This window comes from Staurois parvus, unplaced genomic scaffold (genome assembly GCF_062004578.1).
Source record: "Staurois parvus isolate SC_StPar_1 unplaced genomic scaffold, SC_StPar_1.0 ptg000282l, whole genome shotgun sequence".
Taxonomy (NCBI): Eukaryota; Metazoa; Chordata; class Amphibia; order Anura; family Ranidae; genus Staurois; species Staurois parvus.
Window position 1 is genome coordinate 7,128,566 of NW_028318078.1, and position 16,175 is coordinate 7,144,740.

Consider the following 16,175-nt stretch of genomic DNA (forward strand, 5'->3'; position numbering starts at 1 on the left):
AGATTTTTTGGCTACTGGACCCTATCCAGGATTCAAGACTTGTACTCACAGATTTCTCTAAAGAAACTAAATATAGAGGTAAGAGAATATAAACAACCTTTGCTATATACTGTAAGATAACAAAACATGAGCATGCTTCATATGCACTGCAGATTAAGAACTCAAAGAAATGATTATTTTCTCTGACATGTTTAGGTTATAACAACTGACAAGAGATTACAGGGGAAATTAAAACTAGGTTTGGCTCCAGCGACTCTTTAGAACCATTTGACAGGTAAAGCCTTGCAAAAGATTTGTCCAGGCAGGTCTGCTGGAAAATGTTCCCTTTTGAAGGTTTGTCGAATGACAGGCTGCAAATGTCCACTGCCATCCTAACAAAAACGCAGCACCTGCATGAAGGCTAAGTAAGGTTTTATAGGCACCCTTGCCATAGGAATTACTATGTGAAGGATAGATAAAGTTGGGCGGGCATGCTTGCAAAAGGAATTGCTATGCGAAGGATAGGCAAGGATAGGTAGGCACCCTTATCATAAAATTGTTGTGTGATGAAGAGATAATGTTGGGTAAGTGTCCTTGCCATAGGAATTGCTATATGAAGGATAGGTAAGGTTGGGCAGGCACCCTTGCCATAAGAATTGCTATGTGAAGGATAGGTGAGGTTGGGTAGGCACCGTGCCATAGGAATTGCTATGTGAAGGATAGGTACGGTTGGGTAAGCACCCTTGCCATACGAATTGCTATGTGAAGGATAGGTAAGGTTGGGTAGGCACCCTTGCCATAGAATTGCTATGCTAAGAGTAGATAAGGTTGGGTAGGCACTGTGCCATAGGAATTGCTATATGAAGGAAAAGGTAAGGTTGGGTAGGCACACTTGCTATAGAAATTGGTAAGTGAAGAATAGGTAAGGTCAAATAGACACACTTGTCATTGGAAGTTCTAGGTGAAGGATAGGCAAGGTTGGGTATGCACCCTTGCTATAGAAATTGGTATGTAAATAGGTAATGTTGAGTAGACATACTTGTCATTGGAAGTTCTAGGTGAAGGATAGGGAAGGTTGGGTATGCACCCTTCCTAAAGAAATTGGTACGTAAAGAATAGGTAAGACTGAGTAGACACACTTGTCATTGGAAATTCTAGGTGCAAGAGAGGGAAGGTTGGGTATCCCTTGTTATAGAAATTGGTATGTAAAGAATAGGTAAGATTGAGTAGACAGACTTGTCATTGGAAGTTCTAGGTGAAGGATAAGGAAGGCTGGGTAGGTATCCTTGCCTAAGGAATTGCTATGTGGAGCATAGGTAAGGTTGGGTAGGTTCCCTTTCTATAGGAATTACTATGCAAAAGACAGGCAAGCTTGGGTAGGCACCTTTGCCATAGGCTTTGTTATATAGAGAATAGGTAAGGGTACACCTCACTGGGCACTGAAGCCAAAAGCATCTACTCAGAATCTGGCTCTGTATGAAGCCACTGGACCAGCAAGACAGCCAAGCAAGCAGCATTTCCAGAAAGGGAAGCTATCTTACTCTCTCTGAATACATGATCATCTCACTGTCACAACTTCTATTCCCAGTAATCATTCACGGACCAAGAGCCCAGATCTCAGACTGGAGGTCTCTGTATGAAGCAGACATTCTGGACTAAGTCCAAGATATAATGGAACTTTTCAGTCTCCTTCATTTCCTCTCTGTATAGAAAGTTCACCCCGGACCTCGGGAACCATTCCCCACGCCGGACCCCGATCCCTACCATGCCCCATACACTATACCATGCTCCCTACCTCGCTGGCTTTGGCTGTAGTCTTCACCTCCAGAGTGAGGTTGACCCTCCTGACGGTCAGGTAGAAGGGGTAATCCTTCGCCACCATGGTGGCTTCGGGGCTTTGGGTGGTCACAGTGGATCCTGAGCGGGGATCGGTAAGGTGAACGCTCAGCCTCAGCTCCAGGGTGCAGCCGGAGTGCGGCGAGCCTGTCCAGTCCAGCGCTGCGATCTCATCACCCGGCTGAGTGCGGGGAGGAGGGGAGCACCGAGGATTACGGTGTCAGCAGTCGAAACACTACACCGCACTGATCGCACAGGTCCCTCCTCCTCGTCCTCCTCCTCCACACTGACAACAGATCGGAGAACCTGCAGAGCTGACTACTTCCCTGCACACCGATTGTACTGATAGCACTCCTGTGCTGTCCCTCCTGCTCTGTGGGGAGGGGGCAGGGATTACTTCTTGCAGCTTTGACAGGTTAAAGTGCCTCCAGAACCAACACTTCAGTTTTCAGAAAATTAGCTTATGGCAGAGTCTCCAAACTGTACAAGCAAAGGGCCAGTTTACTGTCCTTCAGACTGTAGGGGGGCCGGAATGTAGCCGGTGGGAGTGGAAAAGCCCTGGCATCAGTGCCCATCATTGGTTTTAATAGAAGGAATAGTGCCCCATCGTTGATATCAGTGAGAGTAATGGTGCCCCATCGTTGATATCAGTGAGAGTAATGGTGCCCCATCGTTGATATCAGTGAGAGTAATAGTGCCCCATCGTTGATATCAGTGAGAGTAATAGTGCCCCATCGTTGATATCAGTGAGAGTAATAGTGCCCCATTGTTGATTTCAGTAAGAATAATAGTGCCCAATTGATATCAATGAAAATAATAGTACCTCACTGTTGATATCAGTGATAGTAATAGTGCCCCATTGTTGATATCAGTGAGAGTAATAGTGCCCCACTGTTTATATGAGAGAGAGTAATAATGCCCCACCGTTGATATCAGTGAGAGTAATAGTGCCCCACCCTTGATATCAGTGAGAGTAATAGTGCCCCATTGTTGATATCAGTAAGAATAATAGTGCCCAATTGATATCAATGAAAATAATAGTGCCTCACTGTTGATATCAGTGATAGTAATAGTGCCCCACTGTTGATATCAGTGAGAATAATAGTACCCCACTGTTAATATCAGTGAGAGTAATAGTGCCCCACTGTTAATATCAGTGAGAGTAATAGTGCCCCACTGTTGATATCAGTGAGAGTAATAGCGCCCCACTGTTGATATCAGTGAGAGTAATAGCGCCCCACTGTTAATATCAGTGAGAGTAATAGCGCCCCACTGTTAATATCAGTGAGAGTAATAGCGCCCCACTGTTGATATCAGTGAGAGTAATAGTGCCCCATTGTTGATATCAGTGAGAGTGATAGTGCCCCATTGTTGATATCAGTGAGAGTGATAGTGCCCCACTGTTGATATCAGTGAGAGTGATAGTGCCCCACTGTTGATATCAGTGAGAGTGATAGTGCCCCACTGTTGATATCAGTGAGAGTGATAGTGCCCCACTGTTGATATCAGTGAGAGTGATAGTGCTCCATTGTTGATATCAGTGATAATAATAGTGCCCCGTTGTTATCAGTGAGAATAATAGTGCCCCATTGTTGATATCAATGAGAAGTATAATGCCCCATTGATGGTGTCAGTAGAGGGAATCGTGCTCCATCACTGGTGACAGTTGGCAGAATAGAGCCCCAAGGGCCAGATAAAGGCATGCAAAGGGCCACATCTGGCCCCGGGGCTGCAGTTTGGAGACCATTGGCTGATGGGGTGATAGCCCTAAAGAAACCAAAATGCACTTTACTAAACCATGATGTAGTTCTGTTCTAGTTTTGGTGCAGACAAGGGTTAGAACCCCTGCCTGGTCTCTATATCTGTCTCAGGAGAGTTGAGTATGGTCAGTGATATTTTCTTTGCACTAGTGACTCATGCACATGGGCACTCTTTGGCATACAACGTAATAGAGGGGCATATTCCTGCACAGCTGCTGCCTACAACCAAGTACCAAATGGCTGGGTGCGGTTGTACACCTGGCTTGGCCTCTTGCACACTGCTGCATAAAAATGCATTTTTAGGCTACATTCACATGGCCCTAACACAGCTGTAAAAAGTTTACTGATCACTAGACAAGGAACAAAAGTTCCAGCATAAAAGATCAGCAAATAGATGTTTTTTAATGCGTAAATATTGTCTTCTTTGTTTTTTCAATAGTATATGTGTATATGCATGTCCTTTGATGCAGATTTTTGGATTTAGGGCCCTTTCACACTGAACACAGTGGAATGCAGTTTGCTGTATTGGATTGCACGCCAACTGCATAGACAGTCCAAAATCCAGACTATTCAATGGGCATAGTTCACACCAGAGCAGTGCAGCACAGAATAGTACAGAATGCTGCATTTTTCTGCACCACAAAACCGCATGCAAACGCACTGCAATGCATCATAGTGCACATAGAAGCCCGAAGCAAGAAAGAGGGAGGAAGTGACCTCACAGGACAAATGCAAATATAAAAACGCGTCAACTGCACGTGAGATGTGCATCAAATGCATGCACAGGTACAAGGGGAAAAAATGCAGTTTCTTGCAGTTTCTGGTGTAAATGGGTCCTTATAGATATAAATGCAGTACATTTAAGTACCTGTGAAAACAATGCAGATTTGATCAGATCCTTAAATAAAAAACCCTTGTCAATGCGTTTATTACAGCTGTGTGAATGAGGCCTTAGGCATACATGCCTTTTTTTTTTTCCACAGATGTAAATGCAGGTCAGTGTTTTCAACGTGCCTGTATACACAGGCAGGTAAACATGCGCTACATATAGATCAGTAAAGAAAAATGATAGAAATCTGTATTGCTGTTCAGTATTTTTAATACGCACATGTGACAAAGAATAGCAGGCCAAGCTGGCACTAAAGAGCAGGCTGTGGGATCGTGATGATGTCATCACTTACTGACACATTGCACATGTGATGGATGGCCAGCCAGGTCACACTCAGACATCAGAGTCAGACATTATCTTCCTCCACAGGCACAGCTTTGCCTCTGCTGATGAATGGGGAGAGAAGGGCTGGAGCTCCACAGTGATCAGCAGCCACCAGCCTACTTGCAGTAAGGGACTGAGTCTGAGAGGAACACTGGGGCTGCAGCTATGCTGCTACACTGGCCCCAGACACCTGGCATTTTCCTCTGTCCTTTCTTTCTCCCCTCTGCCGCCCCTTCCCTCAGCTGAAGGATCATTCATGACATGGCAAAAAAGAGTGCTGGCCTGTGCTGTGCCCAAGCACTCCTAGGTGGCAGTGCGCCCTAGGCGGTCGCCTACTTTTCCTGGTGGAAGCATCAGCCCTTGCTCTGTCTGTATCCAAGGTTGTGAGCCCATACCCACGCAAAACATAACCCACATATTCAATAGAAAAAAAAAAAGGTAGTATTGTTTTACCATTTAATGACTTAACCACTTGCCGCCCAGCCACCGCCTATAAACGGCGGCAGGGCGGCGCTCGTAGGCAAAACGACGTTTTAAAACGGGCCTCCGCAAAACAGGTAGGGGGCGCGCGCCCGCCCTGCCTGTCCCGCGGGTGTCCGCAGCGGGTGTCAGCCGCCGGGTCACGGCCGGTTTTTACCGGCCCTTTTCCCGCGATGAGCTGTTATCACTGACACAGAGCAGAGCTGCATTGTTTACACACAGCCCTGCTCTGTGACAGTTCCCCGACAAGCTGAAGAAGGAGAGAAGAATTTCTCTCCCTCGATCAGCTCCCCCCTCCCTCCCCCCCCCTCCAGCACACACCCCCGCCCCCTAGTAAAACACTCCCCTTACACAATAAACTCTAAATATGTTAACCCCTTCCTCCCCAGTGACATTAGTACAGTATCAGTGGGGTTTTTTTTCACTGATCACTGTATTGGTGTCACTGGGGATGTCAGTGACCCCAAGTCAGTTCCCCCCCAGTGTCAAAATTTCCGCCACAGTCCCGCAGTCCCGCCATAAGTCGCTGATCGCCGCCATAAGTCCCTGATCGCCGCCATATGTCGCTGATCGCCGCCATTATTAGTATAAAAAAAATTAAAAATCCCAGTATCTTTCCCGCCATTTGTAAACGCTATAACTTTCACGTAAACCAATTAATTTACACGTATTGGTTTTTTTTAGCAAAGACATGTCGCAGAATACATTTTGGCAGAAATTTATGACTAAATTTGATTTTTGCATTTTTTTTTACTGGACATGTTTTATAGCAAAAAGTCCAAAATATTGTTTTTTTTTCCTCAAAATTGTCAGCCTTTTTTTTTATAGCGCAAAAAATAAAAACCGCACAGGCGATCAAATACCACCGAAAGAAAGCTCAATTTGTGGGGAAAAAAAGGATGTAAATTTAATTTATGTATCGTATTGCATGACCGCGCAATTGTCTGTTAAACTAGCGCAGCGCTGTATAGCAGAAAAATGGCGTAAATTGCAGTATTTATACCATAGTTTGTAGACGCTATAACTTCCACACAAAGCAATCAATATACACTTATTGGGATTTTTTTTACCAAAAACATGTAGCAGAATACATTTTGGCCTAAATTTATAACCAACTTTGATTTTACTATATATTTTTTATAGCTGAAAAGTAAAAAATATTGTTTTTATTCAAAATTTTTGGTCTTTTTTTGTTTATAGCGTGAAAAATAAAAAGCGCACAGATGATCAAATTACACCGAAAGAAAGCTCTATTTGTGTGAAAAAAAGGACGTAAATTTCGTTTGGGTACAGCATTGCATGACCGCGCAATTATCAGTTGAATTAGTGCAGCGCCGAGTAGCAAAAAGAGGCCTGGTCATTAAGGGGGGTAAATCCTCAGGAGGTCAAGTGGTTAAAATAACACAGCGGCAAGATGGAATTGTACACAAGCAGTGACTGTAATGCTTTGCTTCTCAGCTGTGGAAAAAGTTATACCCCCATTCAAGTTAATGGGGCTATCCAGCAAATGCAAGCCAAGAGCTAGGCTCAAGGTTTCAGCATGTTATTCCCATTTAAAAACCCCATTTCACTAAAAAAACAAAAAAAAACACGACATGGTGGAGGTGATATCGTCGCCTCCTGAATGCTGGTCAAACAATTCTGTACCGCCAATGTGAATCACTTTTCAGAGACCAACACAAGTGTAAAGCCTGGTACACACAGAGTTTTTTTTTTTTCGTTCAACCTAGTGGGCTGGGTCTGAGGGCGCTGTACTAAGTGATCTTTTCCACTGTGCCTTTGTATTCTGTCCCTGCAATCAGCAAGCACTGATCTTATACTGGCTTTCCAGAATGCTCCCTTGACAAAAGTCCCTAGAATGGCTTTTGTTGGAAGGACAGCTGTATACATGGTCCAAATCTCAGCCAGTTCCTGCTGAACCGGCCGATATTTGGACCACGTGTACCCAACTGTCAGCTGTCAGTGGATTCAACCTTTCCCCACTTTATCCAGATTTTTATTTTTAAATTGGCTATAGATACATTTTAAAATGCAACTTTTTGCTCTTTTCTCTACCAGATTAGAATTGACCTGCCAAACAAATACTAGTAAAATATAGAAAATTCAGAGAGTTAGGGCACATTCACACCAGACTGACCTGAAAATGCATGTGAAAAAAATGTGGAACAGAATGGGTAATTGGCAGAAAGATCTGACCGAGAGTGAATCCCAGTACACACTCAGGGGCGGACTGACAACTCATGGGGCCCCCGGGCAATAAAGGATCATGGGGTTCCTGTGTCCTTGCCCAAACTCAAAAAAGCCTATGAAAAAGGTACCAGGGGCATCTCTCGGGGACCTCTACTAACCCCGTGCCCTCGGGCAGTGCCCGAGTTTCCAAATGGTCAGTCCGCCCCTGTACACACTATAAGAAAGTCAGACATATGATCGTCCAGTTTTCCTCGATGTTGCACAGCAGGTCGAAACTGAGGAGGGTGCTAATTGTATGACAATTCTCATACAACAAAGGCTTTTTTTGTTGTTTATTGTTTCTGATCATGTTCAGTCTTTTTTACCTGATTTTTCTCGTACAAAAACCATACACATTAAAAGGAAAATAGTTCTGTTCTCATACGAGAAAAATTTTGGAGTTTGTCTCTTCGGAAATTCAAGTATCTGTACCGCCATTTGTAAACGCTATAACTTTTACGTAAACCAATTAATTTACACGTATTGGGATTTTTTTAGCATAGACATGTAGCAAAATACAAATTTATGACAAAATTTGATTTTTTAAATTTGTTTACTGGACGCATTTAATAACTAAAAGTCAAAAATATTGTTTTGTTTTTTTTTTTAATTGCCTGTCTTTTTTTGTTTATAATGCAAAAAATAAAAACTGCAGAGGTGATCAAAAATCACCAAAAGAAAGCTCTATTTGCGGAAAAAAAAGAAAGTAAATTTAATTTGGGTGCAGCGTTGCATGACTGCGCAATTGATGCTGCATCCACCAAGGCAAGTATAAATTTAACAAAAAAAATCCCAAACTTTTCTTTTAAACATCTAACACACACTATATACAGTTACCATGAAGGTTTTCTTTGGTTGCCTAAACATTTTGGAAGTTTGGTGGGGATGTTGAGCAGCTGCATTGCATACTTTTGGTCATTTACAGGTGCGGACTGACAACTCATAGGGCCCCTGGGCAATAGGGGATCATGGGGCCCGTGTCCTTGCCCAAGCTCAAAAAAAGCCTATGAAAAAGGTACCAGGGGCATCTCATGGGGCCCCCTACTGACCCCGGGCCCTCGGGCAGTGCCCGAGTTTCCAAATGGTCAGTCCGACCCTGGTAATTTACTGTTTTTAACTCCTGAAATCAAACCTGAGTTTGTATATAGCAAGCTTCGGTACATCAGTTTTCTAGATTTGGGCCTTTAGAGACCACGTTAAAATAGAGGTGTCACCAACCAGTTAAGTTCTCCTTCAACAAAGTTCACATCCATCTAACATAAGTATTCTGATATAACTCGCTACAGTAAGTCAAATGTCAGTATGTACAATGCAAGTGTAATTATCATCACTCTCCCCCCTAAGTGTTACCTAAATCTTTAGACAGCTACAAGTTGTCAAGCCAGAATGTGATGAGTAAACACAACAGCAATTGTCCAAAGGTCAGCAAGTTCACACACAACCATTGAAGAACACAAGAAAATAGTTGCTTCCCATGTCTTTTCTCACAGAGCCGGATTGAACTTACATAAGTATTGCAGAGTAGCACAACTATATGAGGCCCATGGCAAAATCACCTTCTGTCCTGCTTAGACTGTCTGCGTTTGGGGCATGTGCATGCTTTATGCAAGTATTGGTGCATGGATGGTTGTATGCAGCAGTTTTGGGTCATAAGGAAGTTTTTAAGGGGTTCTGGATGCTCATGCACATTATACACTTATGCCCATAATGGTGGCCTACCTGCTTCCATCAGTACAGGTTTACCTTGAAGCCCAACTCCAGGGAAAACAAAAATTTCTCTTTACAGTGGAGATGTCCCATACACTGGAAGGGTCCAATGCTCATTTAGGTCTAGGGCAGAGGTCTCCAAACTTTCTAAACAAAGGGCCAGTTTACTTTCCTTCAGACTTTAGGGGGCTGGGCTGTGGCCAGTTGGATTTGAAGATTCCTCAACATCAGTGGGAGTAAACAATGTCTCAGGCTTGATGGTCAGCAGAAGTAAACAAATTACATAGCACCCGTGCTCAGTAGGATGAAGGAATTTATTTATTTCAGGTACTTATATAGTGCCGTCAATTTACGCAGCACTTTACATATATATTGTACATTCACATCAGTCCCTAACCCTCAAGGGGTGTACAATCTAAAGTCCCTAACTTACATTCATACATACACATACCAGGGACAATTTAGACAGGATCCAATTAACCTACCAGCATGTCTTTGGACTGCGGGAGGAAACTGGAGTACCCGGAGGAAACCCACACAGGCACAGGGAGAACATGCAAACTCCAGGCAGGTGGTGCCGTGGCTGGGATTCGAACCAACGACCCTAGTACTGCCAGGCGGAAGTGCTAACCATTTAACCACTGTGGAATAGTGCCCCATTATTGGTGTCAGTGGGCGGAATAGTGCCCCATCGCTGGTGTCAGTGGTCGGAATAGTGCACCACTGTTGGTGTCAGTTGGAGGAATAGTGCACCACTGTTGGTGTCAGTGGGAGGAAGAAATAGTGCTCTGTTGTGGGAGGAATAGTGCCCCATCATTGGTTATAGTGGTAGGAATATTGCCCCATAATTAATATTAGTGGAAGGAATAGGGTCCCATTGTTGGTGTCAGTGGGAGAAAAATTGGCCCAATGTTGGTTTCAGTGGGAAAAAGAGTTCCCCGTTGTTGGCGTAAGTGAGAGCAATAGTGACCCCACATTGGTGTTATTGTTGTTGGTATTGGTGTGAGGAATTACGCTCCACTTTGGTGTCAATGGATGGAATGGTGCCTCATCGTGTTTTGTGAAAGGGAGGAATAGTGCCCTTCTTTCGATGATGATGGAACTAATAGTACCTCATTGTTGCTGCCAATGGTAGGAATAGCACCCCATCATTGGTGTCAGTTGGAGGAATGGTTCCCCATCATTGGTGTCAGTGGGAGAAATAGTGTTCCATCATTTCAGTGGGAGAATTTATGCCCCACTGTTGGTGTAAGTGGACGGAAAAGGGATGTATGGTTGGTTTCAGTGGGAGGAATAGTGCCCCAAGGGCTGGATAAAGACAAGCAAAGGGTTGTTTCTGGCCTGTGGGCTGCAGTTTGGAGACCACTGGTCTAGGAGATGGGAAAAGCCATTTTACTTACCCAATACACTCCTGCAACAGCCATTGCTTCCCTATGCTTCAGCCATGGACGTTTTATCACATGCAATGCAGGAATTTGGATGCTGCATTGGTTTTATTATTATTATTATTATTATACAGTATTTATATAGCACCATAGGGTTTGCTCAGCGCTGTACAGTAGCAAGGGGGACAGAACATGAGACAAGACAGTAACAATACAATACACGAGGGTTCGAGGGCCCTGCTTTTTTGAGCTTACAATCTAGGAGGGAGGGGAAGGTGGTACAAGATAAAATGGCTGTGGGGGATGGAGTGGAGGAGGTTAGTTGTTAGGTGGGGTTAGGTGAGGTTGGGGTAGGCTTCCCTGAAGAGGAGGGTTTTCATGCTGCACCTAAAAGTGAGGAGGGTAGGTGACAGTCTGATGGATTGGGGTAGGGAGTTCCAGAGGATGGGAGAAGTCCTAGAGAAGTCCTGCAATCGGGCGTAGGAGGAGGAGACCAGGAATCTAGAGAGTAGGAGGTCCTGTAAGGAGCGGAGGGCACGGGTAGGGTAGTATTTGGGTATCAGGTCAGCTATGTAGTTTGGGGCAGCGTTGTGAATGGCTTTGTAGGTCAGAGTTAGCAGTCTGAATCGGGAGCCAATGAAGGGATTGGCAGAGGGGGGAGGCAGATGTGGAGTGGTTGGTGAGGTGGATGAGTCTAGCCGCTGAGTTTAGGATCGACTGGAGAGGGGATAGCAATCGTTTGGGTAGGCCAGTGAGAAGGGAATTGCAATAGTCCAGGCGTGAGATGATGAGGGAGTGTACGAGTTGTTTGGTGGTGTCTGGGGTGAGGAATGTGCGTATCTTGGAGATGTTGCGGAGGTGGAGCCTGCAAGATCTAGATAGCAGTTGGATGTGGGGTAGGAAGGAGAGGTGGGAGTCCAGGGTGACACCCAGGACTTTGGCATGTGGGGTGGGCGAGATGGTGGCGTTGTTAGTAGTGATGGAGAGGATGGGGGAAGACCAGGAGCTCGGTTTTGGATAAGTTAAGTTTGAGGAAATGGAGCGACATCCAGTCTGATATGTCGTTTAGGAGGTGGGCGATGCGGGCAGAGAGTGAGGGGGTGAGGTGGGGGGTTTTAATTGTGTCAGAGGACTTGTGACCACCAGAGCATAGGGGAGAAAAGACTTCGAGCATCGGTCTTACAGCATGGGGGTAGCCTGTGGGAGCAGAGGATCGGAGAAGTAAAAGGGCTTTTCTTGTTCCCTCAGGCCTAAATGAGCACTGCAAGGGAGATTTTTTACTTTCCCTGGAGTTCAACTTTAAAATGATTCCTACTACTGAATTCTAGAACAATAACTGTACACATTCATTTTACTAAATGTACTTGCCAATGGTTATTGCTGGCTCGATCTACAACCAGACAGCCCTGGGCTTCCCACGCTGCTGGGCCCAAAAGTAGTCGCATGGTCGGCTCTGGGTATAATGACTCCCTTGGATATGAGGTAATACTAAAGTCTGAGTCTGGAGTTTTGTAGCTAACAGATTATTACCCAGAGTCCTTGCTGAAAGCACCAAACACGGTCATGGAACGGCACATTTCTTAGAGTGATTGTATACCCTACTGATTTAAGTTTTTTTTATTTTAATTTGTGTCTCTTTAAAGTGGTTTATATTCAACAAAATGATTATTTTAAAATGTAACAAACACCACTATAGCACACATCCCGATGACCTCATATGCCATAAGACAGAAGGTTTTTTGTGTGGCTTCATGTGAATTTCTGATTCAAACCCAGATGATTACAATTAAGAAATAGACCTTTATTGAACTGTGACTTACACGCTTTGGGGCAGTTCATTCTGTTTACTTCTTCACAAGCAAGCCTTAAGAATTGTGCAGCTTGAAACCCATTTGATGCTTTTTTGAGCTGCTGTGTTTTTGGAAAGGGTCAGGGACTTTTTTAAAAGCAAAAAGCAGCATTTTTGCTACAATAAGAGTTCAATGGAGAAGCTGTTGTAATGCATGGTAGTGCGTTTTTGCCACGTTTTGCATTTTTATTCTGTCCAGCAAAAAAAAAAAAGTGAACAAAACACAAAATGCGGTAAAACATGGCAAAAACAAGTGTAGAAAAATGCAAAACAAACTGCAAAAGGCACTGGAGAAAGCATCAAATGCAAAATGCATATATGTGAACAGAGCCTAAAACTGGAGAACTGCAGATTGGCTGAACTTTGATCAGTGTGTGGACTCCCCTGCTCAACGGAAGTCAATTGTTTAATTGATTTTCCTTGATTAGTGGCTACAGCTGCTGATTAGTGTATTCCGATAGTATATTCTGTTAGATAGTATATTCTATTAGTGTCTCAATAGAAAAAAAAAAAACCTGTGTACATCCAGTACAAGAGGGAAGAGATTTGCTTGTCACTTTCTGTTTTGGCTGAGGGACAAGAAGTAAAGGAACAATTCCTTGAGGGGACACACACAGTCAAAAAAGATGGAAGGGGTCTCAATTATTCCCTTCTCTAAATCTAATAAAGAACATTTTGGCTTTGCATACACTGTGCAACCTATTTTTAGTGAGTTATTGTGAAATTTTACAAAACAGTCAATTATAATGTACCTTTCTGGGCCATAATTTAGGATAGTATTTCATACAAAATTGCAGACTCTTAAGCTGGGTATACACTAGTTTGAAAATCTTAATTTTAATAAAGTCCATTTCGATTATCTGTGGCAGAAATATACTGGAGGCGATGGTGAGTTCTAGCACACACTTTCACAAACAGGAAATGTATTTTAAAACCAAATCATGGCTTTCATTAGCAAAATCAAATTCCTTGAAGATTATGTGTTAATCTGCTAAAAGCGTAATATATAGTTAGTACTCAAGGCAGCAGAAACTCCATTCTATCTTTCATTGCCATCACTGATATACAACGTATATAGGTTAATGTTTTCATAACCGTAAAGCAGAATTCTGGGCTAAAACTTCTTTACATGTCCTTGTTGCGGATTTCCTACCTTCATTGAATATGTCATCGATCTTCTGGTTCACTCAGTAGTTGCACTGAAATAGCTTATTCATTTTCAAATCAAACTGTTAATTCTCTTTGGTTTCCTGTTTGTAAGACCGGTGGCTGCTATGCTGTCTATTTCCCCAGCCACTGGTCTTGGCACATCCCTTCTGCAGTTCTTTCTCTAGGAAGCAGTGATGTCAATCGGCATCACTTGCAGTGGTGAGTGGACCAAGACTCTCAGACACATTTGACATATACAGGCCTAGTGTACCCACCCACATTCACAATTCCCTCTGGATGACGGAAACTGTAGTTTCCTTTTACTGCAGAAAGAGAGAAGAGGATATGATGTAATACTTGCTGTTACACCTCTTCCTTGGCAGAGCAGATGCGGTTATCTTTTGAATTACAGAGATGAGGTCATGAAAATTCAATTATACTTTTTTTGCTTATCATGGAGATTTTCTTTAAGTCTTATGCCGAGTATACATGATTCAATAAACTTCGATATGAAAATCGAAGTATCTGAGTGGAAAATTCTTGACCTAACAGTGACTGCAGCAAATCAAATGCAGTCATTGTTTGGGTATTATGACAGTTGAGCAATGGAGGTCAGAATACAATAACCAGCTAGAGAGAGTCCTCCATCCATGCTGTTTCACATGGATAGGAGAATCTGTTGAGAGAAATATTACCAATTATGGCTAGTCTTACTAGCAGTTTACATTTTGTGACTATCCATACTTGAGCACAGGTTTTGGAGTTATTGTTCCAAGCAAACAACAAAACCCTATAAACCTGTTCAAGGACCTGTGACCAGTAAGGGAACTGCCATGTCAACGAAGGTGCCTCAGTGATCAACAAAAGTACTTCCCTTTCCAATGTGAGCACCTCAGTGCCCAACAAAGGTACTTCCCTGTCCAAGCACCTCAGTAGCCAACAAGGGTACTTCCCCACCCAATGCAAGCACCTCAGTGACCAACAAAGGTACTTTCTTGTCCAATGGTAGCACCTCAATGCCAACAAGGATACTTTCCTGTCCGATGTGAGTGCCTCAGTGGTCTACAATGGTAATTCCCCGTCCAATGCCAGTGCCTCAGTGGCCAACAAGGGCACTTTCCCATCCAATGTGAGCTCTTAAGTGGCCAACAAAGATACTTTCCTGTCCAATGTTAGCACCTCAGTGCCAACAAGGGTACTTCCCTATCCAGTACGAGCACCTCAGTGGGCAACAATGATACTTTCCTGTCCAATGTGAGTGCCTCAGTGGCCTACAATGGTAATTCCCTGTCCAATGTGAGCACCTCAGTGCCAACAATGGTAATTCCCTGTCCAATGTGAGCACCTCAGTGCCAACAAGTATACTTCCCTTTCCAATGTGAGCACCTAAGTGACAAACAAGGGTACTTCCTTTTCCAATGTGAGCACCTAAGTGACAAACAAGGGTACTTCACCATCCTATGTGAGTGCCTCAATGGGTAACAAGCACTTCAGTGGTGAACTATTGGAACTTATATACTGCTAACAGTGGGGAGTTATAGCACACATTTTCACAAACAGGCCAGTGGAAGACTTTTTTTGTGGTCAATTGCCAACTTTTAAAAAGTGTATCTAAAGCCAGGAACAAAGATTTACCATACTGCAGTTTATCAGTCCTAATGTTTTCACAGCATTAGTTCTCTTTCCTCAAGCCTTTCTCCCTTTATTTTCACTTGGTGATTCTGCCAGTAATACACTTTCAGTCCTAGGGTAACAATGTTCACTCGCCTTTCTGCATTAGGACAACAGAAGCAAGAAAAGTACTAAAGAACCCTGCCTTTCTCCTATTCTCTATATCACTGAGGGGCATGGTTCTGTAGTCCTCACATATAGCAGAGAATAATGTAATTGATAGCATTTAGCACAGGCAGGGAACTCAGGAGACTATTGGCTCACAACATTTTAGGCCACATCAACTAGTATTTTTTTAATTTATCAAACAGATATAACTTAATGTTTTTAGACCAAAATGGAAAAAATAGGAAAGTTCATTGTTGGAGTTTACATATACACTAAACGTGCACATAAGCGCAGTCAGAAGATGATCACATAGGTGAAGATAGATCACTTGAAGGTGAAGTTGTTGGATATTTTGGGGTATTATTAAGGTCAACCTCAAGAAAAGACCTGTCTTTGAAAAAACTAAAAAAATCCCTAGGCAGTAGATCAATACCTTAAAGCCCGACTCAGGTATAATCTTCACCGCCCGCCCTTTCAGGATCCAGAAAAGGACAAATATCATCACAGAGGGATGGTAGGGGACCAGATAAGGATAATATTGTTTGTGCTTTCAAATGCCATCAAATGGCTGGTGTAATAGCTGGTCACATGTGCAGCACTATGACAACTGCAGATCAAACAGAGCCTTAGATAGCAACTCTTTTAACTGTAAAGGATAGGAGAGTTTAGTTCCAATTTAAGCCACATTCTTCTATTTACTTTTTCTGGTGTCCATGTGTCAGTGTGTGCATTACACGGAGACTTCCTATTGAATGTTCAGCAGCAGTGTTTTCTCAGGATCCAGAAGTGGACAGCGTAATCAGAGTGTG

At 43.4% G+C, this 16,175-nt stretch overlaps 1 protein-coding gene across 5 annotated transcripts in view; it reads right to left on the bottom strand.

Moving 5' to 3' along the window:
- Positions 1–16,175, bottom strand: part of ARHGEF3 (Rho guanine nucleotide exchange factor 3) — a 442,548-nt gene that overhangs the window by 64,732 nt on the left and 361,641 nt on the right. The window contains exon 1 of one of the 5 annotated variants that reach the window (XM_089681899.1): positions 1,775–2,104. The exons of the other annotated variants lie outside the window; for them this stretch is intronic. Within the exon in view, the coding sequence (XP_089538025.1) occupies positions 1,775–1,861 (87 nt within the window). The 5' untranslated portion in view covers positions 1,862–2,104. Of the gene's footprint in view, positions 1–1,774; positions 2,105–16,175 lie in introns of those variants that run through there. 5 annotated transcript variants of the gene reach the window in all.